At 41.3% G+C, this 18,070-nt stretch overlaps 1 protein-coding gene across 6 annotated transcripts in view; it reads left to right on the forward strand.

The window, feature by feature from the left end:
• Nucleotides 1–17,799, forward strand: part of AFG1L (AFG1 like ATPase) — a 237,418-nt gene extending 219,619 nt beyond the window's left edge. For 2 of the 6 annotated variants that reach the window (XM_055260677.2, XM_063630705.1), the window contains 3 exons: nucleotides 11,104–11,244; nucleotides 15,041–15,154; nucleotides 17,631–17,799. In XM_055260677.2, coding sequence (XP_055116652.2) covers nucleotides 11,104–11,244; nucleotides 15,041–15,154; nucleotides 17,631–17,759 — 384 coding nt within the window. In that variant the 3' untranslated portion in view covers nucleotides 17,760–17,799. Of the gene's footprint in view, nucleotides 1–11,103; nucleotides 11,245–13,046; nucleotides 13,290–15,040; nucleotides 15,155–16,554; nucleotides 16,705–17,630 lie in introns of those variants that run through there. The other 4 variants (XM_055260662.2, XM_055260685.2, XM_063630702.1 and 1 more) reach the window with 4 other exon arrangements.
• The last annotated feature ends 271 nt before the right edge of the window (nucleotides 17,800–18,070 follow it).

Below are 18,070 nucleotides of genomic sequence, written 5' to 3' on the forward strand. Positions count from 1 at the left end.
GAATCGCTTGAACCCAGGAGGCGGAGACTGCAGTGAGCCAAGATTGCGCCACTGCACTCCAGCCTGGGTGACAGAGTGAGACTCTATTTCAAAAAAAAAAAAAATATATATATATATATATACATATATGAAATATTGAATTTGAATAAAACTATCAAATAAAATGTTTTCAAATTTGTAATGAGAAACTTCCCTCCATAAATATAACTTTTTTTTTTTTTTTTGAGACAGGTTCTTGCTCTGTCACCCAGGCTGGAGTGCAGTGGCACCATCTTGGTTCACTGCAACCTCTACCTCCTGGGTTCAAGCCATCCTCTCACCTCAGCCTCCCAAGTAGCTGGGACTACAGGCACATGCCACTACATGTGGCTAAGTTTTGTATTATTTGTAGAGATGAGGTTTTGCCATGTTACCCAGGCTGGTCTCAAACTCCTGAGCTCAAGCAATCCACCAACCTCAGCCTCCCAAAGTGCTGGGATTACAGGTATTAGCCACCATGCCCAGCCCATAAACATAACTTTCTAAAAGTCAGGTTTCATACTTGAAATGGGATAAATGCAATTCCTGATTAAGACTTTTAAAATTTTAATCCAGGCCAGGCGTGGTTGCTTATGCCTGTAATCGCAGTTCTTTGGGAGGCCAAGGTGTTTGGGATTGCTTGAGCCCAGCATTTTGAGACCAGCCTTGGCAGCATAGCAAGACCTCATCAAGACAAACAAACAAAAAGCTGGGCTCCATTGGTAGGTGGAGCACACCTGTAGTTCCAGCTACTCAGGAGCTAAGGTGAGAGGATCACTTGAGCCCAGGAGGTCAAGGCTGCAGTGAGCTGAGATCACGCCACTGCACTCCAGTCTGGGCAAAAGAGCTAGAGCTAGATCCTGTCCCCGTCACCCCAAAAAAAAAATCTGAAGAAAATTTGAAGAGGAATTTTTTTAAAAAAATAATAGATTCAGGGGTACATGCACAGGTTTGTTACATGGATGTATTGTATAATGCTGGGATTTGGGCTGCTAGGGTGTCATCTGAATAGTCATCTGCTAGGGTGTCATCTGAATAGTGAACATAGTAACCAAAAGGTAATTTTTCCAACCCTTGCCCCCCTTCTCTTACTCCCTGCTTTTGGGGTCCCTGGTGTCTATTTTTTCCATCTTTATGTCCATGTGTACCCATTGTTTAGCTCTCATTTATAAGTGAGAACATGCAGTATTTGGTTTTCTGTTTCTTTGTTAATTTGCTTAGGATAATGGCCTCCAGCTGCATCCATGTTGCTGCAAAGAACATGATTTCATTCTTTTTATGGCTGTGTAGTATTCCATGGTGTGTGTGTGTGTACATGGTGCGTGTGTGTGTGTGTGTACATATATGTACACCTGATCTCGGGTGATCTGCCTGCCTCGGCCAACCAAAGTGCTGGGACTATAGGCATGAACCACCGTGCCCGGCCAATATATTTCAAAATATATTTGTAAGTTTATTTTTCTTCTCGTAATTATATAATATACAGAAATATAATGAATGTTTTTGCCAAACTACATATTGATGCTGCCAAATCATCTTATATAACCCTGTGTATCACACAAAGGATATCATTTTTGATGTGTGACATCTTGATCAATGTGACCAATACTGATATATATATATATTTACACACACACACACATACATTTTCTTTATCCAGTTCCACCATTGATGGACACTTAGATTGCTTCCATGCCTTTGTCGTTGTGAATAGTGCTGTTATAAACATGAATGCAGGTGTCTTTTTGGTAAACATGAGTGCAGGTGTCTTTTGCACTGTCCTTTGGGTAGATACCCAGTAGTGGGATTGCTGGGTTGAATGGTAGTTCTATTTTTAGTTCTTTGAGAAATCTCCATACTGTTTTCCATGGGGGTTGAACTAATTTGCATTTCCACCAACAGTGTATAAGCATTCCCTTTTCTCCACATTCCTCACCAACATCTGCTATTTTTTGGCTTTTTAGTAATAGTCATTCTGACTTGTGTGAGATGATAGCTCATTGTGTTTTAATTTGCATTTCTCTGATGATTAATGATGTTGGGCATTTTTTCCTATCTTTGTTGACCACTTCTATTTCTTGTTTTAAGAGGTGTCTGTTCATGTTTTTTGCCCACTTTGAAGATAATTTTTTTTTTTGAGACGGAGTCTTGCAGTGTCACCCAGGCTGGAGTGCAACGGTGTGATCTCCGCTCACCACAACCTCTGCCTCCTGGGTTCAAGCAATTCTCCTGCCTCAGCCTCCCAAGTAGCTGAAATTACAGGCACGCACCACCACGCCTGGCTAATTTTTTGTATTTTTAGTAGAGATGGGGTTTCACCATGTTGGCCAGGCTGGTCTCGTACTCCTGGCCCCATGATCCGCCTGCCTCGGCCTCCCAAAGTGCTGGGATTACAGGCGTGAGCCACTTGCCCGGCCGACGAGAAATTTTTGATAGTTACTATCTGCGTGAACAAGAATCCTCATTCATACAAGGAAACATTAAGAAGTTTTGTATTTTCAGTAATGGTCGACTCTCTGTAATTTGCACCACCTTTTTTGTTAGGGCAATGAAGGAAGCTAGATGAAATTAGTAGTAGGATAGGCTAACTGCTGCAACAAATAACCCCCAAATTAGAGGATTAATAAATAAACATGTATTTCTTGATCATATTACTGTCCAATGCAGGCTGACAAGGAAATGTAGCTCCATGCAGTCCTTCATGGACTCAGACTTCATCTCTCCTTTAAGTCCTTAGAGTCCTCTCTATTCAGCTGCAGATGAGGAAAAGAAGGAAGATTCTGTGTAGAATGTTTTTATGGGCTAGACCTTGAAGTGATCATATTACTGTCTCTCTCACTCCCTGGTCTTAACTTGATCACACAGCCACACTTAAATCCAAGGGAGGCTGGGCAATAATACAGACATACCTTGGAGATAATTGCTGGCTTGGTTCCAGACCATTGGAGCCGATGAGTCGCAGGAATTTTTTGGTTTCCTGGTACATATAAAAGTTATGTTTATACTGTAGTCTATTAAGTGTGCAATAGCATTATGTCAAAAAAATACATACCTTAATTTAAAAATGCTTTATTACTAAAAAATGCTAACAACCATTTGAGCCTTCAGTGAGTTGTAATGTTTTTACTGGTGTAGGATTTTCTTGCCTCAATGTTTTGTTTCTTTTTACCCAGACAGAGTCTCACTCTGTTGCCCAGGCTGGAGTGCAATGGCGTGATTTTGGCTCACTGCAACCTCTGCCTCCCAGGTTCAAGCGATTCTCTTGCCTCAGCCTCCTGAGTAGCTGAGATTACAGGTGCAGCCACCAAGCCTGGTTTTGCTTTTTGTTTGTTTGTTTGTTTGTTTTTTGAGATGGAGTTTTGCTCTTGTTGCCCAGGCTGGGGTGCAATGGCGTGATCTCAGCTCACCATAAGCTCTCCCTCCTGGGTTTAAGTGATTCTGCTGCCTCAGCCTCCTGAGTAGCTGGGATTACAGACATGTGCCAGCACACCCAGCTAATTTTGTATTTTTAGTAGAGACGGGGTTTCTCCATGTTGGTCAGGCTGGTCTCGAACTCCCTGCCACAGGTGATCTGCTCGCCTCGGCCTCCCAAAGTGCTGGGATTACAGGCATGAGCCACCATGCCTGGCCTGGTTTTGTATTTTTAGTACAGACAGAGTTTCCCCATGTGGGCCAGGCTGGTCTCGAACTCCTGACCTCAAGTGATCCGCCCACCTCGGCCTCCCAAAGTGCTGGGATTATAGGCATGAACCACCATGCCCAACCTCTTGCCTCAATGTTGATGACTGTTGACTGATCAGGGTGGTGATTGCTGAAGGTTAGGATGACTGACAATTTCTTAAAATAAGACAATGAACTTTGCTGTACAATGGACTCTTGCTCTCACAAAAGATTTCTTTGTAGCAAGTGATGCTGTTTGATAGCATTTACTCCAGCAGAACTTCTTTTGAAATTGGAGTCAGTCCTCTCAACCTCTGCCACTGCTTTAACAACTAAGTTTATGTAATACTCTAACTCCTTTGTTGTCGTTTCAACAGTGTTCACACCATCTTCACCAGGAGTAGATTCCATCTCAAGAAACCACTTTCTTTCTCATCCATAAGAAGCAACTCCTTATCAGTTCAAGTTTGATCATGAGATTGCAGCAATGCAGCCATATCTTCAGGCTCCACTTCTAATTCTACTTCTCTTGCCACATCTCTCTACCACATCTGCAGTTACTTCCTCTTGAACCTCTCCGTCATCCATGAGGGTTGGAATCCTCTTCTTCCAAACTCCTGTTAATGTTGATATTTTGACCTCCTCCCCATGAAGCACTATATCTAGAATGATGAATCCTTTCCGGAAAGTTTTCAGTTAACTTAGCCCAGATCCATCAGAGGAATCACTATATGTGGCAGCTATGGCCTTCCAAAATGTATTTCTTAAATAATTAGACTTGAAAGTCAAAATTACTTCTCGATCCATGGGCTGCAGAATGGATGTTGTGTTAACAGTCATGAAAACAACATTCATCTCTTTGTACAGTTCCACCAGAGCTCTTGGGTGACCAAGTGCATTGTCAATGAGCAGTAATCTTTTGAAAGAAGTCTTTGTTTCTGAGCAGTAGCTCTTAAAGGGGGCTTAAAATACATAGTAAACCATGCTATAAAAAGATGTGCTGTCATCCAGGCTTTGTTGTTCCATTAATAGGGCACAGGCAGAGTAGATTTAGCATCATTCTTAGGGGATCTAGGATTTTCAGAATGGTAAATGAGCATTGGCTTCAACTTAAAGTCACCAGCTGCATTAGCCCCTAGCAAGAGAGTCAGTCTATCCTTTTGAAGCTTTGAAGCCAGGCATTGACTTCCCTCTAGCTATGAAAGTCACAGAGGGCATCTTCTTTTGATTCATCTGCATTGCAAATCTGTAGTGTAGCCACCTTCATAAATGATCTTAACTAGATCTTGCTGCAGCTTCTACATCAGCACTTGCTGTTTCACCTTCAACTTTCGTTATGGAGATGGCTTCTTTCCTTAAACCTCATGAACCAACCTCTGCTAGTTTCCGATTTTTCTTCTGCAGCTTCCTCACCTCTTTCAATCTTCATGTAATTGAAAAGAGTTAGGGCCTTGCTCTGTGTTAGGTTTTGGCTTAAGGAAGCACTGTGGCTGGTCTGATCTTCTATCTAGACCACTCAGACTTTCTCCAAATCAACAGTAATGCTTTTTTACATTCTTATAGTTTGTGTGTTCCATGGAGTAGCACTTTTTATTTCCTTCAAGACATTTTCCTTTTCATTCACAACTTGGCTAACTGTTTGGCTCAAGAGGCTTAGCTTTTGGCCTCTCTTGACTTTTGACATGCCTTCCCCACTAAGCATAATCATTTCTAACTTTAGCTTTTATATGAGAGATGTACGACACTTCCTTTCACTTGAACACAGAGGCCACTGTAATGTTATTTGTTGACCTAATTTTAATATTGTTGTATCTCAGGGAATAGGGAGGCCTGAGGAGAGGGAGAAAGATGGGGGAACAGCCAGTGGTGAAGCAGTCAGAACACACAAAATGTATCAATTAAGTCCACCATCTTATAAGGGTGTGGTTCGTGGCACCCCAAAGCAATTACAACAGTAACATGGAAGATCACTGATCCCAGATCACCATACCAGATGTAATAGTAATGAAAAAGTGTGACATATTGTGGCAATTACCAAAATGTGACACAGAGACATGAAGTGAGCACATGCTGTTGGAAAAATGTCACCAACAGACTTGCTTGATGCAGAGTTGCCACAAATCTTCAATTTGTAAACAAAACAAAAGTATCTTCAGAAGGCAGTAAAATGAAGCACAATAAAATGAAGTGTGCCTGTAGTCTCTGTGCCCAGAAAGAAGAGAAAAACATGGATATTGGTATGCACTAAGCAATCTTGTTTTCAAAATGAGGTGAGCTGAGCTTACTTTGGCAGCCTTATTGGGTTAGTGGGACAAAAGTCAGAGACTAGGTTCCAAGGATGGGAACCTATTTAACTGCCTGTCTCCCCCACTTTGGATAAAGTCCTGAGTGGATTTCATCCTGAAGTCCTGAAGGACTGCACTTAGGAATTAGCATAAAGCAGAAATAAGCCAGCCCTCTCATGGACTTCAGCCAGATTTTCAGCCGAATACTTAGAAAACCTCAAGCCCTGAGCTTGGATTTTTTTTTTTTTTTTTTTTTTTTTTTTGAGATGGAGTCTCACTCTGTCACCCAGGCTGGAGTGCAATGGCATCATCTCAGCTCCCTGCACCCTCTGCCCCCTAGGTTCAAGGAATTCTCTTGCCTCAGCTTCCCAAGTAGCTGGGATTGCAAGCACCTGCCACCGTGCCCAGCTAATTTTTGTATTTTTAGTAGAGATGGGGTTTCACCGTCTTGGCCAGGCTGGTCTTGATGTGAGCCACTGCACCCAGCCAGCTTTTTTTCTATATGTATTTTTTTTCAAAGGTAAAATCCAGGATGTACAAAGATAACCAGGCATATGAGGAGACAAGACACTGTGAATGAGAACAAACAAAAACAACAGACAATAAAATTAGGAACTCCAGATATTGGAAGTATGAGTCTATATTTTAAACAGCTAGACTTACGTATTCAAAGAACTTTTTCTAAAAAAAAAGTGGGCTTGGAACTACACTTCAGAAGGGATCTAGAGATAATAAAAAGAGACATCTCAACCTTGAAAAAGAATCAGTGGAAATTCTAGAGCTACAAAGTGCAGTAACCAAAATTAAGGGCTCAAGGGATGAGCTTAAGAGCAGATTAAACACAGCTAAGGAGAAGCATAGTGGATCAGAAAAACTACCCAAAATGAATCATGTAGAAGTAATAAAGAAATATACAAAATAAAGGATAAAAGGAGAGTATGACGTTTAACCTAGGTTCATTTAAAGTATCAGAAGGAGAAGAGAAAGGGAATGGAGCAGAGGCAATATACATATGTAGATGTACTTTATATTGTCTGACATTTATGGAGAAAAACACTGACAACACACTAGTCATCATGCTTACATGGGGAAAAATTGCTAAAATTAAGACATGCTATAAATGGGAGCATATTGACCTGGGCTGTGTCATGGGTTTTGACTGGTTTACTTTAAAGTACAATCACCCCTCTGTATCCATGGGTAATTGGTTCCAGGACCTTCCACAGACACCAAATCTGCAGATCCTGAAGTCCCTGATATAAAATGGAGTAGTATTTGCATATAACCCATGCACATCCTCCCATATTTTTTGTTTGTTTGTTTTTGAGACAAGATCTCTGTCAACCAGGCTTGAGTGCAATGGTGGTGATCTCAGCTCACTGCAAACTCAGACTCGCAGGCTCAAATGATCCTCCCACCTCAGCCTCTAGAGTAGCTGCAACCACAGGCACATGCCACCACACCGGCTAACTTTGTGTATCTTTTGTAGAGATGGGGTTTCACTATGTTGCCCAAGCTGGTCTCCAACTCCTGAGCTCAAGTGATCCACCCACCTCAGCTTCCCAAAGTGCTGGGATTACAGGCGTGAGCCACTGGTTCTGGCTTCCTCCCGTATTCTTTAATTATCTCCAGATTATTTATAATACCTAGTGCAATGTAAATGTTAGGTAAATAGTTGTTATAATATATCGCTTTTTAATTTGTATTGGTTTTCATGTTATATTTTTTTCCAAATATTTTGATTGGCAGTTGGTTGGATCTGCAGATGTGGAACCCACAGATATGGAGAGCCAACTGAATTGTTTTTCTTGTTTATCTTTCCTATTTATTATTCTCTTTTTTATTTTTGACTTTTTTGAACTTTTCTTTTTAGAAATATGCTTACCCATGAATTTATTAAAAACCAAAATGTCTTTATTTTAAATTAGTCCTATTCTTACTGGATCTGATTTTTTTTTGGGAAAAAACTTCCTTCTTTGATTTATACATTTCATTCTTCTTTCTCATGTTTTTAAAGAAAAAAGTAATATTGCTATCTCTTCATGGCATAAATTGAGAGAGATCTCTTTGGCAATGAATAACCTCTCCTTGTTTGAATGACTTTTTTTTATCGTAGTAAAATACTATATAACATAAAATTGACCATTTTAACTAATTTTAAGTGTACAGTTCAGTGGCATTAAGTACATTCATATTGTTATGCAGTGATCAACACTGTCTACCTCTAGAACTTTTTCCTCATCCTAGACTGAATGTATTAAACAACAATTCCACATTCCCCCAATGACTGTTGTCTTGTAAGGAGATAGATAACTCTATTGAGCTTTGTTTTCTTTATGTGAATGAGCATGTAATTGTTTTAGGGATATGAGAGGAAGGAATAGTTGCTAATATAATGGCAAATGAGAACCTACTGACAAAGGTATGTAATTTGTAAAATAGCTGAATGGGCAAAATTCTGATTTTTCAGTTGCCCTAGGCACTTCAGTCCACTTCTGATAATGATTTTCCTTGGGCATATAGTTATTCTGATAGAAATCACATCCATGCATAACGAGTGAGCTTAATTATACATAACTACATACCTAATATGAGGTTTTAAATTTTTTTACATATACTTTCTGGTTTACAAAAGATGAGACACTAAGTCCTAACAGCTCAAAAAAAGTAGTGTACCCTCAGAGCATGAGAGTCTTAATGTATGAATTTTCCTTTTTACAAAAAGACACTATATTTTGCCCTCCACTCTTTCCCTTTTGGGGATTGTTTTCACTATTTGGTGATTCCACAGTCTCATCTGGTGCCTGCTGTGACTCCCAAGACAGACAAGTGCACAAAGGCTGATTTAGGGTCTTGTATTCCTCTTGAGAATGACATACTCAATTCATTTGTACTGAGCCCAATCATTTGAGCTCAAAATAATAAAAATAAAAGTAGCCAAGATGGTTTGAATACTAATGTATGCCCCAGGCACTGTGCTAAATGCTTTGCCTATATTATTTTGTTTAATCCTCACAATTCTGTCAGATAGGAATCAAATCTCCATTTTACAAATGAGAAAACTAAGGAACAGGAAGATGATGTAACTTGCCAGTGGCACCCAGTTGATAAGTAGCAACTGAGGAGTCAGATCCAGGCCTTCCAGAGCCCTCACTCCCACCTTCTCTATTAACACGTGCTCTTGGTCTGTATTGGGCTCAACAGCAGGATTCTCTTGGAAGAGAAGCAGGTTTAAACCAACCCCACCCCACTCCCAGAAAAACCCACAGCATGCTGGAACCCTCCATGGCTGAGGTGAGTGGCTTGTCTCAGCTAAGGCCAGGCACGAGGTCTGGAGGTAGAGGCTCTCCAGCCAGGGAAGGAAAATGGGAAGGGCGGAGGTTGTCTCCTCCTGGCTGCCATTTGTTATCTGGTTGGTGAGAAGAGATGGGAGGAAGGGGCACTCTCAGCCCATTTCCAAAGGACTCGGGTCATTCTTGGTGCTCTTTGTCTCTGGTTTTGTGCCCATTGCCTAGGTCCCATAATTGCTGCATCCTTCTTAGAACTGCTTACTATTTAGGGAACCACTTCTCCAGAACCTAACTCTCTGGATTTACTTGTACCTCCCCACACCTCCATGCGAATTCTTCTTTCCTGAGCATAACTGATTTCAGCTGGTTGGTAGGACAGTGGTAGGCTTAAGTGAATGGACAAAGGTGAGAATGACTCTCCTCCTCCTCACAGTTTCCTAATTCTCCCAGGAATATCGCCATATCAACATTTCTGAAAGAAGTTTCATGCAAAGGACTTCCCAAATGAGATAGACATTTCTGGACAGGGAAGAGTATTGATGGATTCTGCCAAAAACTGAGGAGGCTCAGCCACCTGTGTCCTAGAGGTCGGTCAGGGTGACCCAGGAGCTTCCAGAGGGACTTCAGAGCAGCTCCTGGGCCACTCAGTCTCTGCCTTCTCCCGACTCCAGCAGGGCCAGAAACACTCTCCCAACATTTGCTCATGGTTTGCTGCTCACAGAGTACAGTCATCCACAGGCAGCTTAAAATGACCAGAGGTAACATTTCCTGGGAGTGTTCCTAACCCCAAAGAATGTGTTTGCAGATCGTGTTCCTAATGTTCAGGAGTTAAATTCATGTTTCAGAAACAAGCGCTTTACATCTGTAGGTGGCACTTTTATGAATAATATTGTGGACCTTGAGTCCCATACTCTCCTCGTATCAAGAGGCAGTGCACTGCCTCCAGTTATTCTGGAGCTCTCATCTGCTTCTGCTTATTTAAGCCCTTCAGCATTTCCTACAGAAGTTAGCAATGTTGCACTTGAATAATTGTACCTTAAACTAAAAATAATTTCTGATGATTTTCATACTGAAGCACAGTCTTTATTTCAAAATGGTGGCATAGTCTTCAGCATGCCATTATCAAATAGCTCCATTGACCAATAGTGGCAGTTTGCAGTTGAGTCACAGGAAGGATTTATTAGGACATGTTTAAAGTGATGTCATAGAAATAAAAATATGGACAGGGACCTAAAACTACCAACTAAGGCTGTGGCTAGAGATATTCTTTAACTCCCCACCACACTCTTTTCTTCTCTCTTGCCCCTTTTTTACATCACTATTAAGGCAACACAGTGTATGTTGTCTGTGTCCTTAGCCTACTCTGAAAACACTGCCCTTGGTTTCACCAAATAGTGAAAACAATCCCCAAAAGGGAGAGAGGGGAGGGCAAAATATAGTGTCTTTTTGTAAAAAGGAAAATTCATGCATTAAGACTCTCATGCTCTGAGGGTACACTACTTTTTTTGAGATCAGTTAGGATTTAGTGTCTCATCTTTTGTAAACCAGAAAGTATATGTAAAAAAATGTAAAACCTCATATTAGGTATGTAGTTATGTATAACTAAGCTCACTCGTTATGCATGGATGTGATTTCTATCACAACAACTACATGCCCAAAGAAAGTCATTATCAGAAGTGCACTGAAGTGCCTAGGGCAACTGCCTTTGGGTAACTTGGTCAAGTTACCCAAAGCTACCACCTAGATCACACCATGACAAGAAAGAGGTGTTTTCACACTAAACTAATCCAAAAGCAACCAGAATTGGTTTGTTTTTTAATTTTCTTTTCTTTATTTCATTTTAATCATAGCCACTTGGAGCCAGTGACTATTTGGAACTATCAAAGAATTTTGATACAATATTTTTACGAAACATTCCGCAGTTTACTCTGGCAAACAGGACTCAAGGTCGAAGATTCATAACTCTCATTGATAACTTTTATGATCTCAAGGTAAGGATGTAGTACATTTTCTTAAAACTAAACACTTTGTATTGTGGAGCCAGATTGCCTGGGCTGGAAATCCTGACTTAACATACTTCTATCACTTACTTCACCTCTTTGTGCCTCCATTCCCTCATGTGTGAATTGGGAATGATAATATTATTTACTTCTGAGAGTTGTTGCGAGGACTAAAAAGGCACATCCATGTAAAGCATTTAAAACATTTGGCACAAGCTGAATGCTGTATAAGCACTATCAGTAGAAGCAGCAGTAATACTATAGTAAAACTCCCATCACAAGATGCTCTGCTATATGAATGATTGCATCATTCTACCAGACAGCTTATGTGCTTCATCTGTCACATTCTAAAACACAATGTCTTGCATAAACTGAATGCTCAGTATTTGTTGCATGAATAAATGAATGCACTGATAGAATAATGCATGAGCAAGCCAGGTGTGATGGCTCATGCCTATCATCCCAGCACTTTGGGAGGCCAAGGGAGGATCGCTTGAGGCCAGGAGTTCAAGACCAGCCTGGACAACATAGCAAAATCCTAGCTCTACAAAAAATAAGAAAATTAGCTGGGTGTGGTGGTGAGGGCCTGTCATCCTGCTTACTTGGGAGGCTGAGGTGGGAGGATTGCTTAAGCCCAGGAGTTCAAGGTTACAGCAGTGAGTCATGATCACGCCACTGCACTCCAGCCCTCCAGCCTGGGTGACAGAGTGAGGCCCTATCTCTCAAAAAAAAAAAAAAAAAAAAAAAAAAGGAGGAGGAGGAGGAGGGAAGAAGGAGTAAGGAGGAAGGAAGAAGGAAGAAAAGGAGAAGGAGGAGAAGGAGAAGGAGAAGAAAACAAATGAGTGAATGACTAGAGGACCCTTCTGAATATTGAAGCTCTCTGTCTCCCTATGACCCAGAAACCCCAGTAGCTAGCGTTATACCATCTTGTTGTCTCTTTGTTTTTAATCCATATGTTTTAGTGTGAATTGCCAAGCCATTGCCCATTCATCAAAGACAGCATAGCCTACTGGTTCAAGAGTGGGCCCTGGGGTCAGGCTGTCTGTCTATCCTAAAGACCATCTTAATCTCTCTGAGCTTCAACTGCCTTTTCTAGAAAAAGCAGATAATAGTGGTACTTATAAAGTTGTTGTGAGTATTAAACGAGCATGTAAAGCACAAAGAATGTTGTCTGGCATATGGTACGCTCTCAATAAAGGTGAGCTATTAATAGAATGTATCTGTAAATATAGATTCATAGCAAAAGTACAATTTGAAATTAGAGTTAATTTAAATATTATTTTACCATTAGATACACTTTTTTCTCCCTATTCTTTGCACAGAATTAGATAGAGCAGTGATTCTAAATTGAAGGGGCTTTGTGGGAAGAAGATAAGCAACAGAATCTGCTGGGAGGGAGAGGTGACAATTTAATGTTTCATTTGCTCATTCATTCTGTAAACTTCATCATGCCAAGCACTAGAAATTCAGTGGCAAGTGAAACTAGATGGTGCCTGCCTTCAAAGAGCTTAGGTAGCCTGATATCAGAGAAACGTGAATCAGATGTCCACAGAACTCAATGTAAAATCACCACTGTGGGATGACCTCTTAGACGGAGAAGGAGGCATATGGTGCTGTGAGAGTCTAGGAGGGGAGAGTGCATTGATCTGTGGGGTGGGAAATCCTCTGAGGGCCACCTGTGGCAGAACCATCTGGCCTACTTAAAAATCCAGATTCCAGAGCTCACCCATCCCCACCCCAGCAAATGAGTACCAGGCATGGGGCCAGGAACTGCATGTTCTCATGTTTCTCAGGTGCTTCTTGTAAACGCTGAGAAGAGTGAGGGCTGAACTCTATGCACAGAATGAAAAGGGGTAACCAGCATGGGGAGTTTGCAGCAACGGCTCCAGGATGGGCTGAGTGTGAAAGGCAGCAAGTGTGGCTCTGACGCAGAAGCTGAGGGAAGCCCACCTAAGGGAGTGCTATCAAAAGCTGCTGTGCATCCCCGCGGAGCCCACACACATGTGATCGGGGAATCTGGAGAGGCAGAAGGCTGAGGACACAGAGCTGGGGGATGGAGGCCCATCAGCTGTGAGTGGTGGCCTTCCACAGACTCGACTCTACAGTAATGGTGGGGAGGGCAGGGGTGGAATGAAGGACGGGGCCTGGAGGCTGCTGTTTTTATAGGACTAGGCTTCAAGAAGAAGACAACGGAGGGGCATGAATAGGATGGCTCATAGTGGAGGATTGAGAGACTCGTTATTTTGGTATTTCAGCTACGAATGCCTTAGAGAAAGCTTATGGCCCCCATCCCTCAGTCCCACCCCCCAACCCTACCTCACCCCCACCTTTTCACTTCTTAATTGAAGGTAAAAAGAATTTATCTGGCAATATGATGGAATACTCAAACTACCCTCCTAACGTTCCCTTTAACTAAATCACACATTTAGAGATTACACTCTTTATTAAAGTGTAGTCAAAACCATTTTATTTCAGAAATTGGGAGCATTAAACAGACATTATTCTAGAATGTATTTGTGGAGATTTGTGAAAGAAGGATATTCCCATGTAAATAATGAAAAAGTGTCTTTGATTAAAATAACTTATAAGAGGTGGTAGAAGGCCATTTGGATATGGAAAATCTAGTGTCAAATGTCAATACATGATTTTTAAGTACTGGTGTATTATTATTTAAATAATGATTTTAAAAGATAGCTATGAATCCTGAAGACAAATTCAGGACTTTTAAAACATCAAGAAGAATATGTTTTGTATTTAAACTAGTGGATATAAAAAATATAAAAGCTGTTTCCAATATATGATCACATATGAACACTCACTCAAATACTTATGTAATCAAGAGATATTAATGTAAATCTTAGTCTTTTTGAAGAAGGTCCTAGCAGGATGCTAATATAAATGTAGGTTCTGGACACTCACTGGCCTAATTAGAATAGCAATGCACTGAACTTAGCAGTCTGCTGTGCAGCAAAAGGGTAACTAACTTCTTTACAGTGTCTCTGGGGAGCATCTTAGGTGCACAGACCAGCTCCAAACAGCCAGGTATAAATGTCAACGTCACAGTGTAATCATCTTAGTCAGTATGTGGGGCTATCACAAAATACCATGGACTGGGTAATTTATAAATAATAGGAATTTATTTCTTCCAGTTCTGGGAGGTCTGAGAGCAAGGTGCCAGCAGGTTTGGGTGTTTGGTGAGGGCTACTCTCTGCTTCAAGATGATGCCTTGTTGCCACCAGAGGGCACAAATGTTGTGTTCTCGCATGGTGGAAGGAATGGAAGGCAAAAAGTGGTGAACTCCCTCCATCAAATCCTGTATAAGGGCACCGAATCCCATGTGTGAAGGCAGAGCCTCATGACTCAATCATATCCTAGAGGTCACACCTCTTAATCCTGTTGCATTGTGGAGTAAGTTTCAGCATGAATTTTGGATGGGACAAAAACATTCAAACCAGAGCAGTAATGGAAAAAGCACTGGACTAAGAACTGAAGATCTGGGCTGACATCTTGAGCTGAGTCCTCTCCAGCCCTGAAGTCTCCCAATAAACCTTTGTGCCCCACTTCACAGGGTGGTATGAGTTGTATGGAAATATTCTGAAAAGTACTATGCAGTTTTAAAACACTGCTTTAAAGAGATAAACAATTAGGAAAAAAAATATGGACGTCTTAAAAGCAAAGATCCAAGCTCCTGTATGTGAAAAACAGACTTTCATTTTGTGAGATTCTTCTTACCTTCAACTTGTGAAATGTAAAGAGTAACAGATTTACTCATTTTCTTCTATTTCAGGTGCGTATAATTTGCTCTGCGTCGACTCCTATATCAAGCTTATTTTTGCATCAACATCATGACAGTGAGTTGGAGCAAAGCAGAATACTGATGGATGATTTGGGGCTGAGCCAGGTAGGTGATATTAACATAATCTCTTTTTATTATACAACAGCTTAATTGTTTTTGGTTTGATGCATGGCTACATTTTGAAGAAGAAATGCAGTGTATAGTTAACCATTGATTTGCTGCTGCTTCTATAAGCCCGTGTAGCAAATTTATCATTCTCAATATCACTAAATATAGAAAATTACAAACTTACAGTGGAAGGAACCTTAGTGGTCATGTAGTTCAGTGCTCCATTTTGCATGTGATAAAAATGAAGCCCATGGAGGTGGACTAAGGTGACCGCAGTCACACTGCTGAATAATGGCAGGCCAGAGCTGGATGCCAAGCCACCTGTGCCTGGTTCTGGGCTTGCTCTGCTATACCATGCTGCCCTTTCCGGATATCTTTCTAAATGATTGCTGGATTTGTAGAGTGCATGATACAGTATCCAAGCATCCAAGCATGTAGGCTGGCTAGTCCAGGACCATGGAGTGCCTAGCAAGGCCCCGGGCTTGAAAAGAAATCCCTGACTAATCTCCCAACCTCCATTCTGCAAACATTTATGGAGTACCTGTGGGTGCCAGGCTCTGGGGACACTCTCTAGGGAAGAAACAGATGCTAGCCCAGTTCTCCTGGAGCTTGGAGTCTGGTGATTCACCCCAGGCCGACCAGAAGTGACTTTGCATTTTCTTCTTCTATAAGAACGTTACAGGATGTGTTTCTCAACTATCGACAATTGAAATATTAGTCAAAAGTTTACAACTATCAACACTAACCCCATGAGGGGAGCCCAATTCTTCTAGCCCCAAAGGTGAAAGACCGTCTGGAACAAGGAAACAATTCCTTATCAACCTGAGTAGAAATGAGGCATTTTCAGGAGTTTGGGAGAACAAGGCCAATTTAAATAGTGAACTTTCCAATATGATGACTTAAACCTATGTGTATGTCTTAGTCTGCTATAACAAAACACCATGAACTGGGTAGCTTACAGACAACAGAAATTTATTTCTAACAGTTCTGGAGGCTGGGAAGTCCAAGATCAGGTGCCAGATTTGGCATCTGATGAAGGCCCACTTCCTAGTTCATAAGCCTCTGTCTTTTCTGTGTAAACCTCACATGGTGGAAGGGGTGAGGGATCTCTCTGGGGCATCTTTTGTAAAGGCATTAATCCCGTTCATGAGGGATTAATCAAGACCTAATCAACTCCCAAAGGCTCCGCCTCCAATACCATTACCTTATGGGTTAGGATTTCAGCATATGAATTTTGGATGTACACAAACATTCAGATCTAAGGTAGAACAGTTTCATCCCGAAACCATCCCCCTGCCCCTGGTCCATGGAAAAAATTATCTCTCACCAAACTGGACCCTGGTGCCAAAAGGTTGGTAAAGTTTACATCATTGGCTCTTAAAATTTTTTTCCCCTAGGCTGGTGCAATGGGTCGTTCCTATAATCCTAGCACTTTGGGAGGCCGAGGTGGGCAGACTGCTTTGAGCTCAGGAGTTCAAGACCAGCCTGGGCAACATGGTGAAACCCCATTTCTACAAAAAAATAAAAAATAAAATAAAATAATTAGCTGGGTGTGGTGGCACACACCTGTAATCCTAGCTACTGGGGAGGCTGACACAGGAAGATCACTTGAACCCAAAAGGCAGAGGTTGCAGTGAGCCAAGATGGCACCACTGCACTCCAGCCTGGGTGACAGAGTGAGACCATGTCTCAAATTCCCCTAGGATCAAGAAAAAGTAAGCTCAGCAGATGGAGCCAATCATATATGAAGAAATCAGGGAATGTGATCTCAGGGTCATGAAGGTTCACAATGGATCAGTGGAGAAGATGGACTTAGGAATCTAGAATTTTTCTCTGAAAAAGCATACTAGCAAACCCCAAGGAAAGAGAAAAATTCCAAGCCCACTTAGTGGCCATGAGTCTGTGTTGGTATCACCAGTCTGGGGTTACCAACCTCACAGAGACGGGGCTTCCAATCTTGGTCCTAGATGGTAGGATCAATTGTCCCAGCAGCTGAAGGCTAAAAACAGCCCTGGCTTTCAGCCCTGGCTTTTAGATCCCAGGCACATTCTCCAGAACCCAGACCCACTGTTCATTTGCATTTGCTCTCTTTTAGTCATTGGTTGGATTGGAAAAAGCTCTCCAGAGGTTTGTCTTTAGGGCCTCCGCCTTAGGCACTGGGACCCTGTCTGGAGGCCTACACCAGCCTCTTTCTAGCTTCTCAGAACTACTATTGCCATTACTTATTTCTGGTGTACACTTTTGGAGAAAGTTTTCCCTTTTTTCTCTCTGATAATTTGATGTGTTTACTGCCTATCAGTTTAAATTGGTTGACTCTCTAGTCTCATTTAAGGGATTGTATATGAAAAAACAAGTTATAAAAAAAGGCATAATCTAAACTGGTAAGCCTAAAAAGTTTTTTTAAACCTATACTTAGGTTCTATAAATTTTCATTTGTGATAGCTTTAATTTAATTTCTTTGTTTTATAACCAGGATTCAGCAGAAGGACTTTCCATGTTTACCGGAGAAGAGGAAATCTTTGCATTTCAGCGCACGATTTCCCGACTCACGGAAATGCAGACTGAACAGTATTGGAACGAAGGAGACAGAACCAAGAAGTAACTGTCACTTTTGCATAAATAAATTCTAGACAAATGGCTAACGCAGGCAGAACTCCTTATTGTGGGACTTGAAGGAATCATTTTCTCATCTTTAATTATGCACTTTGTCCTCTGGACCATTTTAATCTAAAATTGCTGTCAAGGATCTAGTGGATTAGTAAGTTAAACACTTAACATTTTTTAGGTCTACTTTTTCTTATTTGGCCTTATTTCTGCACCATGAAATAAAAATCATCATTCCTGAAGATGAATGTAGGACCAGACATTTTAGCTTCACATTAAACCAACTGAATGAACCTTGAATGCACAAGT

Source organism: Symphalangus syndactylus, chromosome 2, assembly GCF_028878055.3.
Source record: "Symphalangus syndactylus isolate Jambi chromosome 2, NHGRI_mSymSyn1-v2.1_pri, whole genome shotgun sequence".
NCBI lineage: Eukaryota > Metazoa > Chordata > Mammalia > Primates > Hylobatidae > Symphalangus > Symphalangus syndactylus.